Below are 14039 nucleotides of genomic sequence, written 5' to 3' on the forward strand. Positions count from 1 at the left end.
TTAAAATAATTAACACCTGTAAAGCAGGGTATATGTACGATAAATTACAAAAGTCCCACAGTAGCCGCACTATGTATTTTAATTTACCGCACCATCATACATCTCATTATGGTAATACCTTTTTCATACGAGCGATTGTCCGATGGAATCAGTTACCTACCGAAATAAAGAGCAATTGCAATTTTCGAACAGAATGTATGAATTTCCTAAACTGTTTGAGAAGGTTATTCTGACAACGATTTTTAACCACTGCAATATATTGTCGACACTCAACATGGCTTTATGCCTGTAAGCGCTCCTCAACCACCAACCTATTGTCATTCATGTACTACGCGACTGATGGTATGTCAAAAGATTTGTAAACAGACGCTATTTACACCGATCTCTCTTCTGCCTTTGACATAATAAACCACAACATAACAATTGCTAAATTGGAGAGACTTGGATTCGGCTCCAGCATCCTACGATGGCTGCAATCATATCTTATGTGTCGTCGTTTAGCAGTGTAAATCGGCGATCACGTTTCCAATGAGTTTATCGCTTCGTTCGGAATTTCGCAGGGTAGCCATCTCGGGCCATTAATATTTTTACTGTATTTCAACGACGTCAACCTTACTCTAGAGGGCCCTCGTCTATCGGTTACCGAAGACGTTAAGATCTACTATTACATTCGAAGCCCAGAAGATGCAGATTTTGTAAAACGACAGCTGTTGAGCTTCGCCGAGTGGTGTAAAGTTAACCGTATGAAATTGAATCCTGACAAATGCTCGACCATTACGTTCTCGAAGAAGGAAGAGCCATTTCATTTTGAATACTTTCTGGAAGGATCCCAGATAGTCAGAAAGATGTGTGTTAAAGACCTTGGCGTCTTTGTCGATGAGCAACTGACATTCAAGCAACACATCAGCTATATCGTTTCTAAAGCTGACTAAACATTTTACAGACGTGTACTGTTTAAAATCTCTGTTCGTTCATCCCTGAAGTACTGTTTTGTCGTTTGGAACCCTCACTACATAAACGGATCTTATAGAATCGAATCGATACAAGGCAGATTCACTCTCTTCGCTCTACGGCGCTTACCGTGGAACAATCCCCACCAACTACCAAGCTACGAAAGTCGCGGGTTACTAATCGGTCTCGATACATTACAAGTTCATCGGATCGGACTTTATTGTGTCTGTTGATTATACCTAAATAAATAAATAAATAAATAAAATTGGTTTAACAGAGGGAATTAATACATCATAGTAGTTTAGAATACAGTAGTGGTAGCAGTTATGAAAAATGAAACATGAAACATCTGAATTGCAACCGATTGTGGAATTATATCCTTACTTCACAAGTATTATGTATTATGAATAAAAAAATAAATAAATCTATCGGACAGAAAACAGCAGATCTCACTCTAACTAATGGGTTTTGTATATGATATGACGACTGGAGCTGACATGAAAGGGAGTACCGTTATCCTATTTGCAAAGATTTACAATACATTTCAACTGGAATACTTTGTTTAATCCAGCATTTCACGAATTTTGTTTTAAATTGAACATAAAATTGAATGTGCTCTTAGTTTACTACACCGAATTGCTAAAGCAGTTAAATGAATGATGATTGCAAATTACCGCTTCGTACAGTTTCGAGTGAATCACCGTTCAAACAAGCAAGTTCAAACACAAATATTGAAAAGTTTTTGAGTTGAAAATACAATATGAGCCGCACATATAGGGAGGAATAATTAGTTTTTCTATTTTAATTTTACCAGATGGCTAGCCACTACTCAGTTTCAACCAACGGACGCTCGTCGTGCTTTTCCGTGTTTTGACGAGCCAGCATTGAAGGCGCGATTCAGCATAAGTTTGGCAAGACCTCGTCATATGACCTCATTATCAAATATGCCCAAAATAAGTTCCTATTCAGCCAGGTAAATTGACAGCATCATACAATGTTTCACAGAAATATTGATTACTAATCAAATATTGCAGCGAAGATGGATTGAAGGACTACGTGTGGGATGTTTACCAACAGTCGCTCCCCATGCCTACATATCTCGTAGCATTTGTAGTATGCGATTTTGTCAATTTAACATCTAATAATTTCGCTGTTTGGGCACGATCCGATGCCATAATTTCATCCCAATACGCTCTCGATATAGGACCAAAAATTTTGAAATATTTGGAAGAGTTCTTCGACATAGAGTATCCCCTGCCGAAAATGGATATGATAGCCTTGCCTGATTTCAGTGCAGGAGCTATGGAGAATTGGGGACTCATAACATACCGCGAAACTGCCATGCTCTACGAGACAAACATTTCTGCGAAGAGTAACAAACAACGAGTGGTCACAGTAGTCGCACATGAGCTGGGTACTGATATAAAAGTTTTATTCCTCTATGTTTACTAATGATACATTTTTTAGCTCATCAGTGGTTTGGAAATTTAGTAACCCCTTCATGGTGGACAGATCTATGGCTGAACGAGGGATTTGCAAGCTACATGGAATATTTAGGTGTAGATGCCGTTGAACCAGCGTGGAAATCAATGGAACAATTTGTGGTTAACGAGCTGCACAATGTATTCTCGTTAGACGCTCTCTCTTCTTCGCATCAAATTTCTGTTAATGTTCACAATCCAGAAGAAATAAATGAAATTTTCGATAAAATTTCTTACGGTAAAGGAGCAGCAATCATACGGATGATGGATCATTTCTTGACGGCAGTTGTATTCAGGAAAGGACTGACAAACTACTTGAATGATAAGTATGTATTTGAAGTTAGCACCAACAACACATTCCAAAAATGTTGTGTGATTATAGAAATGACCTAATGTACAAATGAACGGCTGAAGGCAAAACTCAAACAAGTGCACATAATTTGAAAACTCAATTGAGTATTTTTGAAGCAAAACCAGAATTTCACTGTAACTTTACTCAACTCAAGTTTTTGCTGTCAAAGTTTTTTCGCCCGGTTCATTTACTGAAAATGTTTTTGAAAATAAAAGTTTGATTTTAACATTCAAAAATACTTAAACAGATGTAAGTTGAAGTATCTGATTTTCGCATTCAGCCTTGAAAGCATATCTTTTTTTTTTTTTTGCTTTTCCTTTCGGTAATTACTCGATGTTTGCCGTCTATTATTTTGTTTAGAACACTAGTCGATTTTTATACTTTAGCTGTTAGATATATACAAAAATAGTCGAATAATTCGACAGTCCCACGACAAAACGGCCTAACTGCAAACGACAGTTTCTCTTTGTTTACTTTTTCTTTCACGATTTACCGAACTGATTTTATATTTGACGCCTTACTCTTCGCAAAACGTGCAAGGCAATTTCGATTCAAATTGGAAACTTTCGAGAAATTGCAGTAATGGCTCCGTAATAATCAAAAGGGAAAGTAAACGAAGAAAGGTTCCCATTTGCAGTTACGTCCTTTTGTCGTGGGACTTTCGAATTCATGATGACGCATATGATGAACGTATGAGAAAGTAAAATAAGTGAAGTTCCCATATGAACACACAGCAACATAAAATAATCTTGAAATGCTACCTACAGACAAAATGATATCTTTCAGAAAATACCAAAGCGCAGAACAAGATGATCTTTGGATGTATCTTACCGAAGCAGCAAGAGCTGAAGATATATTCGATGGTTCCACAACTGTGAAAGAAATTATGGACACGTGGACTTTGCAGACGGGATTCCCTGTTGTGAAAGTGACTCGAGACTACGATAGTAAAAGTATTGAGTTTTTCCAGGAACGATTCATATTTATTGAACCCTTTAGCAATACTTCCGATAAAAGTTATGAAAAACCTTTATGGTGGATTCCTATTACATACACGACGCTAGGCGAACGAAACTTTAACAATACCAAACCATACGTTTGGATGAAAGCAGAAGAAAAGCTTTTACTTCAGGAAATGGATATTCCCAATCACGATTGGATTATTGTGAACATTCAGCAAACCGGTAAGAATACAGTATTCTAAACTGTGCGATGTACAAATATCGTTATGTGTAGTAGAAAACAAGATAGACATGGCTAAACTCTAACGTATCAACTTAATTTATATGAAAACTAAATGTCAATAAAACAAAATTAAAATTTTTTTACGGGGACGTGTATGGCGTGATGGGTAAGTCGATACCTTCAGTTTTAAAGCATACATACTTTTGTGGAAGTTCATATAATGAATTAGCATTATAACATGCAATAAAAAAATTGCTTGAACAATTTGAATTATGCAAAAAGGAAAATGAAATTATTGCGAATATCTTCATTTAAAATTTCGTTCATGCTCATCAATTAATCCACAATTCAACATCATTGTTTAAATGTCGTTGGAAAGTGTAAAAACTGAAATAATAACTTTTTCTAAATGTGAACATCGACTTTTGAACCGTGGCCTGGAGGGCTATGTGTCTCATACCGAATCAGTTCGTCGAGATCGCAAAACGTCTGTGTGTATTTGTATGTGTGAAAGTAACACTAGCTTTTCTTGAAGATGGCTGTGCAAAAAAAAAGAAAATACGTGCAATCGCTTTCCTCGGACTAACTGAACCGATTTTCACAAACTTAGTTTTGAATGAAAAGGCTTAGGATCCCATGCAAATATCCGCAATTCAGATACGATTTCCGCTTTCGGACTGTTTGGAAAGGAGAGAGGAGGAACGAACTTGGACCGGGTACTGACACTTGAGACCGAAACCAAATCGGAAACGCTCCGAATTCGGGATTACCAGCGTAAAGCGAATAAAAAGTGACCGCACGTTACTGTACTATTACTTTTAATGTTTGTTCGTATAATAATGGATACATGAAATCTTCTGTTCTTAGCAAATGAAATACAATATAATATAGACCGGTCAAGCGTCGAGGGGTCGACGATTATTAATCAGCAACATCCTCCCCGCCTTGAGACACCGGCTCAATCAGGAAGCGGACATAGCTTCTGCACCGAACGCTGATACTCCGATTTTCCTCTGCGAAGAGTGACGTTGCGAACCAATCCTTGTTGGTCCGGGTGTACGGCAACGATGCGTGCTAAGTCCCAAGTTGACGGTGGGCTGTTATCATTCTTCACGAGTACCAAAGAACCGAGTTTGAGATTGTCCTGCTTCATCTTCCACTTTCCTCTGGGTTGCAATGTGGCAATATACTCATCGCGCCAGCGACGCCAGAACTCCTCTGTATATCGCTGTACCATTTTCCATCGATCTAGATAATTCACCTTGAGATGGGTGACTTCCGGTTCTGGTAACATGTTGAGAGGTTGACCAACCAAGAAATGCCCCGGTGTGAGGGCTTCGAGGCTTTCAGGATTCGAGGATAGAGAGCAGAGGGGTCTTGAGTTGAGGCAAACCTCTACTTGACACAATACTGTTGATAACTCTTCGTATGTTAGATTTTTATCTCCAATAATCGGCCGAAGCAGCTCCTTTGCGCTTTTAACAGCGGCTTCCCAAATGCCACCTTGATGCGGGCTGGCAGGCGGTATGAATCGCCAGCGAATTCCAAGATTTGAGAAGTAATGTTCCTTTCTTTTAGCGTGATTAGTTGTGATTTCGTAAATTTCCTGCAGTTGTCGATTGGCACCTACCAGATTTGTGCCGTTATCGGACCAAACCTCGCTACAATAGCCGCGTCGTGAAATCATCCTTCTAAATGGTCCCAGAAACGTATCAGTGCTTAAATCACCTGCGACTTCCAAGTGAATAGCCTTGGTTGATAAACAGATAAAAACTACGATGTATCCCTTCATACACCGTACTCCACGAGTATTACTGCAACGTACCATTATCGGACCAGCATAGTCCACCCCTACATGAGCAAAAGGGCGACATGCTGTCACTCGAGCTGCTGGTAAACTTCCCATTAGCTGTTTCGCCGTTTGCGCTTTCTGCCGACAACACGACAAACATTTTCGGATCACCTGTTTGATCACTACCTGTCAACCTTGAATCCAATAACGTTGGTTTATTGTTGCTGTCATCAAAGTTGGCCCGGCATGGCAATTGTTTACATGAATTTCCTCCACCAGTAGTTTAGGGAAGTGATTGGTTTTCGACAATATTATAGGATGTTTAACATCGAAGGCATACAACGACTGTTGCAATCGTCCTCCTACCCTCAACGTACCGGCGTCGTCGAGAAACGGATACAGGTTTAGAATTCCGGATTTGACGGGAATTTCATCTCCACAAGCAAGTGCTTTTATTTCGGTTGCATAGGATTCCTTCTGCGCCAGTCGAACAAATTTCATCCGAGCCTGATGCAGTTCCGAAGGTAAAATTGAACCGGAAAGCTTATTGTTGCCGGTTATCACACATTTCATGTTGTACGTAAATCTCGAAACACGAGCCAGCTGCCAGCAGGCCGCGATGAGACTGGATCGTTGTTCTATTATTTGTTTTTCGATGACATTGGTTGTTACTGGAAGACTAACGGTAATATTTAGTGTTTTATATCGCTTACGTACCTCCAGTGTATCTTCATTGTTATTATAATCAGGTACTTCTCGATTCCACGTAGATGAATCTTCGTACAGCCAAGCAGGCCCTGTCCACCAGAGCGGGTGGTTGACTAGATCGGACGGGGATATGCCCCGCGAAGCACAATCTGCTGGATTATTCTTCGATGTGACGTGCGACCAGTGCTTTCTCGGCAAGACGTCCAAAATCAAAGAAGTTCTGTTCGCTACATACGTGTCCCATTTGCGGGGGTGACCGGATAGCCACTGCAAGACTATAGTAGAGTCTGTCCAGGCATACCGCTCGATATTGAATCTCTCCAATGGTTCTGCAACTTGCTTCATAAGTTTCGCCAACAGTTCAGCTGCGTTAAGCTCCAACCGTGGTATGGAAATTTGTCGAACTGCAGCAACTTTCGTTTTTGCTGCTAGTAGGGTGACATGAATCTCGTTGTTGTAATCTACTGATCTTAAATATACTACAGCCGCATACGCCTCTTCAGAAGCATCCGAAAAACCGTGTAGCTGCACATTGTCATTGTAGTTTACAGCCCATCTCGGTATTTTGATTTGTTCTAGCTGGTGTAGTGTTTCCTTAACTTCGATCCACTCCTCTTCGATGGTGGGAGGCAGTAAATCGTGCCAATTGAGATCGTAGAGCCAACATTTTTGATAAAGGATTTTGACTCGTACAATCACCGGTGCAAACCATCCGAATGGGTCGAATAGTTTGGCTGAATCGGATAATAGTTGATGTTTCGTATTCGGTCTATCGATTGACATAGTAACCTTGAACGTGAACACATCTTCTTTTGGAAGCCAGTGCATTCCAAGAGCTTTCACTATGTTTCGTTCATCGGGAAATTGGATTGGCATGGAACTGTTAATTGTATCTGATAATGACTCTAATACTGCTGCTGAGTTAGAGCACCATTTACGGAGAGTAAAACCAGCCTCACTGAGAATTTCGTTGATCTGTTTTATGAGCTGTTTTGCCTCATTGACTGAGTCGGCACCGGAAGTTAAGTCATCGACGTAGATATGCCTTTTGATTCGCTCAGCAGCTTCTGGGTATATCATCTCGTAAACTTCTGCTGCTTTGTGCAGCGCTGCCATCGCAAGGAATCCTGAGTTCCTTAAACCGTAAGTAACTGCCAAAAGACGAAAGTGCTGTACGGGTTTATCAGCTGAATCTCGCCACACGATACGTAAATAATTAGTGTCGTCCGAGTGTACCAACACCTGACGATACATCTTCTCGATGTCCGCTATAAATACTGCTGGATAGGATCTAAAGCGCAGTAGTACTTCGAACAGGTCTGCGTTTATGTTTGGTGCATCCAATAAAACGTCATTTAGCGAAGTTCCGGTTGTGGTAGAACACGAGCCATCAAACACCACTCGTAGTTTGGTAGTGATGCTGTCCTCTTTGATGACCCCATGGTGAGGTAGGTAGTAACTCTTCGAGCAGTCCACATCAATCTTCGTTGGAGGTACAATTTCCATGTGACCTAAATCCTGGTATTCCTGCATGAATGATAGGTACTGCTTCTTGAAATTGCTGTCACTATCGAATTTGCGTTCGATACATCTTAATCGCCTGATAGCGGCTATCAGAGAATTTCCCAATTTGAGCTTCGAATCATCCATAGGTAAACGAACGATGAAGCGACCTTCTTGCGAGCGTGTTAGAGTGGAGTTGAACAGTTCAACCACCCTTTGTTCATCCTTAGTTAGTTGTTTGAAACGGTGTAGTTCCTGATCTTCCCAAAACAAACGTAAAGTACGATCAATATCAACCTCCGGGTGTAAGTTGATGATTGAATGATGAGTATGAATACAATCCTGTTTCGAGATTTTACCTGCGACCATCCATCCGAAGACAGAACGCTGTGCCACAGGATTTCCGTTGTGATCCTTGACCTGTCCTGATTGTAGTATTGACAGGAAGACATCGGCGCCAAGAATAATGTCCGTTGAACTAGGTTTATTGAAATGTGGATCGGCTAGTTGTAAGCCTGCTAGATAAGGCATATTTGACACGTTGAAACGCTGGCACGGTAGAGTTGCCGTCAGCTTTCCCAGTACATAGGCTTGAGTGACGATTTTTGTTGCTTCTTCGAAACGCGATGAAATCACGAAACCTTGCCGGCGGTTTTACCAATGACCTCAGCATTTATACCTGTAACCTCTAGTGAAGCATTGCTACGTCTCAGTCCTAGACGCTTTACGCACGCCTCCGTGATGAGCGACACCCGCGAACCGCTGTCGATGAGAATTCGTACAACGTGTTGTTTACCGTCACTCCCTTCTACTCGAGCCACCACCGTTGGCAGTAGCGAGAATTCGTGTTTATCCTCTAAAGTTTGTGTTGCAATAACGTTCACTGATGCAACAGCTGTTTCCAAACCCGTTTCATGTTTGGATTCCTCCTGTTCTGATTTCTTGTCCACTTGTTTTGATTCCAGTGTGCACAACAAAGTGTGATGACGTTGTTGGCAGTCTGATATGCGACAAACAGATTTTGATGAGCATTTCTTCGCTGTGTGGGAAGGGCGCAAGCAGTTGAAGCATAACCTCGATGATTGTGCTAACTCTCTGCGCGCTACCACGTCCATTTCCTTGAATCGTTCACAATGGTAGATCGGATGATCCTTCGAACATTTGACACAGATTGATGATGATGAAACATTTGCGTGTAATGATCGCACCCTTTCACTGTCATGTGCTTTCAAATATTCTTTCTTCATATCACCTTGGTTTGTTCGTTTCGTGAAAGCTGTGCACGTCTCTAGTGCATCGCAGCGTTTCTGCAAGAATTCCAAGAAATCGACGAATGTTGGAGTATCTACATCGATTATCTTCTGAGCCCACAAAGACCGTGTTTCTCTGTCGACTTTTTCCAGTAGAATATGAATGAGCCACGGGTCTCGTGATTCGAACTCATTTCCAAGAGCTTTGAGTTGTCTTATCACGTCATCAGATGTACCAACCAGCTTCCTTAGTCCATTTACTGTTGTTGTTGACGGTTGATCAATGAACTCGCGAACTAGGGCAAACACCGTATACTTCTTTTTATCGTAATGCGCTTCCAGTGTATCCCAGGCTTCTTTGTAGTTGGCGTCACTGATGGGAAACGAACTAACCATTCTCTTCGCATCGCCGTTCAAGTACGACAATAGGTACTGCATCTTCAGTGAATCTTTCAGGTCTGTTCTGCTATCCTTGAAGGAATGCCAATTTTTCCGATCTCCTTTAAATACGGCAATATTTAGCTGAGGAAGATTTACGTTTTGTGCATGGTCCTGATTCGACACTTGACTGCCGGCGGATGTAGAGTTTGGTTGGATTTGATGCCTAATCAAAGTTTGTTGAGTTTCTACAAGCGCTCTGATTGCATCCCGCAATTTGTTAACCGATTGTCTTGATCCGCTGCTGTAATTAGATATTCGATCTTGATTCTCTTCCAAGAATATCGTATACAATCCCTTTGGTTTGAAGTAAATTCCGTCGAACTGCAATCGGTAGTTGAACACCGACGCCACACCAGTAAGATTGCTGGTAGTTTCTTCTATCGTGGTCTGTACTGTATCGAAGTTACCGGCAAGTTCCGTGAGCTTGTCTTTCCGTTCGCAAACCTCTTCGTAGGACGGATTCCGAGTGTTGAGCGATTCTGCAACGGATAGCTCCCATTTTACTTTGGCAAACATAACCTCTCTTTTCGCACACAACTTTTCCAGTTCACTTTTCTCCATTGTATCCGGACGCGAAGGACCAAAATGTTTGGAAAGGAGAGAGGAGGAACGAACTTGGACCGGGTACTGACACTTGAGACCGAAACCAAATCGGAAACGCTCCGAATTCGGGATTAGCAGCGTAAAGCGAATAAAACGTGACCGCACGTTACTGTACTATTACTTTTAATGTTTGTTCGTATAATAATGGATACCTGAAATCTTCTGTTCTTAGCAAATGAAATACAATATAATATAGACCGGTCAAGCGTCGAGGGGTCGACGATTATTAATCAGCAACACGGACTTACAGGGCAATGTGCAAAAACTTCAATTTTAGGACTGTTTTTGCCTTTCTCATGCAGAAAGGTTATGCAATCACTTGAAAAACCGACCAACAAAAATTGGCCCGGAGGGCTAAGTGTCACATACCATTCGATCTAGTTCATCGAACTGAGCAATATCTGTGTGTGTGTGTTTTTTTTGTGTAGGAGGTGAAATCGCCGGATCATCAAGCTACCTGCACATAAGTGAACTTGGTATGTGGGAGTCGAACCCGAACTAAAACACCCCCTAAGCTTCGTTCCCCTCATCCTGCCGGGACTACCATAAGGTATTACTTCGGCATGGGGCTGTGCTGAAACACCGCCACTCAATTCGCTGACACCTCGACTACCCAGGACTGGTCTACGTCGCGAACTACTCGGCTGATCCCCGATGATTGATCTAGCCTACACCGACGGAAAAGTTCCCCGACGATGGAAGTTTCCTCGGACCGACGTTCCCAAACCCGTGAACGGTTCGAATGGCAGGGTGTCTGGGTCGGTCCAGTGATTCCGGTTGGAGGATGACTTCCGGTTCACTGGTGCCCCGACGATCCATATCAGAGCTGCGTCGCAATCAATTCATCTAATCTCCGTTGAAGGATCGAGACTACCCCGACGGAGAACTCCCCGGAGTTCCTCCCGACACCAAATCTCGTATTTTGCCACGCGGGACACTCGAATGAGTGCCGAGATCGGTCCTGTAATTCCGATTCGATTTCGTTGCTGTGACTTCCACTCGGTTACTCCCCGGCGAAAGATCTAACCTACACCGACGGTGAATTCCCCGGCGAAGGAAGTTCTCCCGACCCCGATTATTCATGATTATGTCACCGGCACACGAGAAGGAGGTCGGTCCGGTGATTCCGGTTGGAGCCTGACTTCCGGTTCGCACTCGACATCGGTGCTGTGGCTTCTACTCGCCTAGTCCCCGACGAAGGATCTTACCTACCCCGAGGAAAAATTCCCCGACAATGGAAGTTCTCCCGTAACCGTCGCTTCCGATACCCGTGAACGGATCGATCGGCAGGGTGCCTGAGTCGCTCCACTGATTCCGGTTGAAGGAAAGCTTCCGGTTCACTGGCGCCCAGACGATCCATACCAGTGCTACGATCCATACCATTGCTACTCGTCTAATCCCCGGCGAAGGATTTAGACTACACCGACGGAGAGTTCCCCGATGACTGAAAAACTCCCGAACCGACACTTGTTCGCTGTGTGTGTGTGTGTGTGTATGTGTCAAATAATCTCACTAGGTTTTCTCGAAGATGAATGAACCGATTTTTACAAACTTAGATTCAAATGTCTTACGGTCCCATACGGAATTCCTGAATCTCATTCGAATCGGACTTCCGGTTTTGGAGTTATAGGGTAAAGTGTGTTCAATATTGTACACCGTCACTTAAACCGGCGAAACAAAACACTGGAAATAGAGGTCTATTCCTAATGAGTTATCAAATATGTGATTTCTCTGTTATTATTCTGAAAATGTTGAATCGATCTTAATATATATTTGCGAACTGATTTTACTTAATCTTCAATATAGAGTTTTTGTTCAAAATTGTTTACCCACACTATAATATCTAATGTATACCATTACGCAGGATACTATCGGGTAAACTATGATCAGCAAAATTGGGATATGATTATCAATCACCTGAGAGACCGAGATAATTTCAAATCCATTGCTCCATCCAACCGAGCTCAACTTATCGATGACGCACTCAACCTTGCTCGTGGAGGATACCTTAACTATAGCATTGCATTGAATATTACCAGATATCTGGTCCACGAAACTGATTACGTGCCATGGAAAGCGGCTATTAACGCATTGAACTTCATCGATTCAATGTTGATCAAAACAAGTAACTACTTTAGATTCAAAGTATGTAAAATTGTTAATTTATGAACAATACCAGCTAATTGAATTCTCGTTTCAGAAATACTCCCTGCACCTGTTGAAACCAATTTACGCAAAAGTGGGATTCGATGATTCAAAAGATAGCTCTTTGTTGACGATTTACAAACGAGTTGACGTACTTACATCTGCTTGTCATCTAGGATACAGAGAATGTGTGAGCAAATGTGTTCAAAAATTCTATGAATGGATGCATGAAGTACATCCTGACATCAATAACCCGTAATATTAAACTTCCTCACGAACAGTAACTACAGGAAACTAATGATATGAATTTTATTTTAGTATTTCCCCAAACTTAAAGAACATTGTGTACTGCACAGCAATAAAGTATGGTGACGAAGCTGAATGGGATTTTGCCTGGCAGAGGTTCCAGAAAACGACAATTTCAAGTGAGAAAGAAACACTTCTATCTGCTCTCGGATGCTCCCGAGAAACGTGGATTTTAACAAGATTTTTAGAATACTCAATGACTGATGAGTACGGAATTCGTAAGCAAGATGTGTTCCGTGTATTTCTTGCTGTATCGAACAATGTAATAGGTCAGCCGATTGCTTTCAGCTATATTCGAAACAATTGGAAGAAAATGAAAGAATAGTTCGTATAATAAAGTAATACGTGAAAAGCTTTTTTCATATATTGTTTCTTTTTGCAGTCTCGGAACTTCAATGTCCAATTTGAATATGATTCTCAAATATTCTACAAAACGTCTGAATACACAGTACGAGCTTGATGAAGTATGCTGCTCTGATATTCCTAAATCAACAAATAAAAATGATTTTATTTTAGTTGAAGGAGTTTGCGCAAACACAATTGAAGGACACTGGAAGAACTATACAACAAGCAATTGAAAGAGCTCAAGCTAATATTCTATGGATGGACATGAATGCCAACACAATCGATCAATGGTTAAGCGAAGTTATCTATGACCCTGATGATATATAAAATAGTGTGTACTAGAAAGAAGGAATGAGGTTTCCATATTGTTGCACAACTTACATAAGTGTTCCTCATGGTACTGCGCACTATGTTTGCATACTGTTGTTGTATGTTAAAACTATATTTTAAGTGTCCAAAAGCTTCAAGACTGTAAATATTCTGGCTGAAGTTTGATCGAAACACGTTAGCAAAAGGAGTCTCCAAACCTAGGATAAAATTTTAAATACCTGATTACTGCATTGACTTATTTTACCTAAGTTTACAGGAGCATCGCTTAAATTTCTCACTTACATACCAATGAATGACTGTTGGTCAGATCAAACGGTAATTGCCACCCTATTTTGCAATAATTAAACTTGTACTTAAGCTGTACTGCTTTAACTTAATGACAAATCATAATTATATATAATTTTATATATATATATATATATATATATATATATATATATATATATATATATATATATATATATATATATATATATATATATATATATATATATATATATATATATATATTTCAATCTCTAAGATAGAAATCAAAGAAATCCCTGTGTATATACATAATCACCAAATTTAATATATATTTTATAACCAATGCCAATTCTAACGGTTTATTAATTCTCTTACCTTCTTCTTTGAAAAATGTGTGAAGA

At 40.8% G+C, this 14039-nt stretch overlaps 1 protein-coding gene across 6 annotated transcripts in view; it reads left to right on the top strand.

Annotated features, from left to right (window-relative positions):
* Positions 1-13755, top strand: part of LOC131440480 (aminopeptidase N) — a 53737-nt gene extending 39982 nt beyond the window's left edge. For all 6 annotated transcript variants that reach the window (XM_058611790.1, XM_058611792.1, XM_058611793.1 and 3 more), the window contains 9 exons: positions 1766-1924; positions 1986-2365; positions 2419-2758; positions 3571-3968; positions 12131-12411; positions 12467-12666; positions 12730-13041; positions 13100-13181; positions 13234-13755. In XM_058611790.1, coding sequence (XP_058467773.1) covers positions 1766-1924; positions 1986-2365; positions 2419-2758; positions 3571-3968; positions 12131-12411; positions 12467-12666; positions 12730-13041; positions 13100-13181; positions 13234-13389 — 2308 coding nt within the window. In that variant the 3' untranslated portion in view covers positions 13390-13755. The remainder of the gene's footprint in view (positions 1-1765; positions 1925-1985; positions 2366-2418; positions 2759-3570; positions 3969-12130; positions 12412-12466; positions 12667-12729; positions 13042-13099; positions 13182-13233) is intronic.
* The last annotated feature ends 284 nt before the right edge of the window (positions 13756-14039 follow it).

The sequence above is a fragment of the Malaya genurostris genome, chromosome 1, assembly GCF_030247185.1.
Source record: "Malaya genurostris strain Urasoe2022 chromosome 1, Malgen_1.1, whole genome shotgun sequence".
Taxonomy (NCBI): Eukaryota; Metazoa; Arthropoda; class Insecta; order Diptera; family Culicidae; genus Malaya; species Malaya genurostris.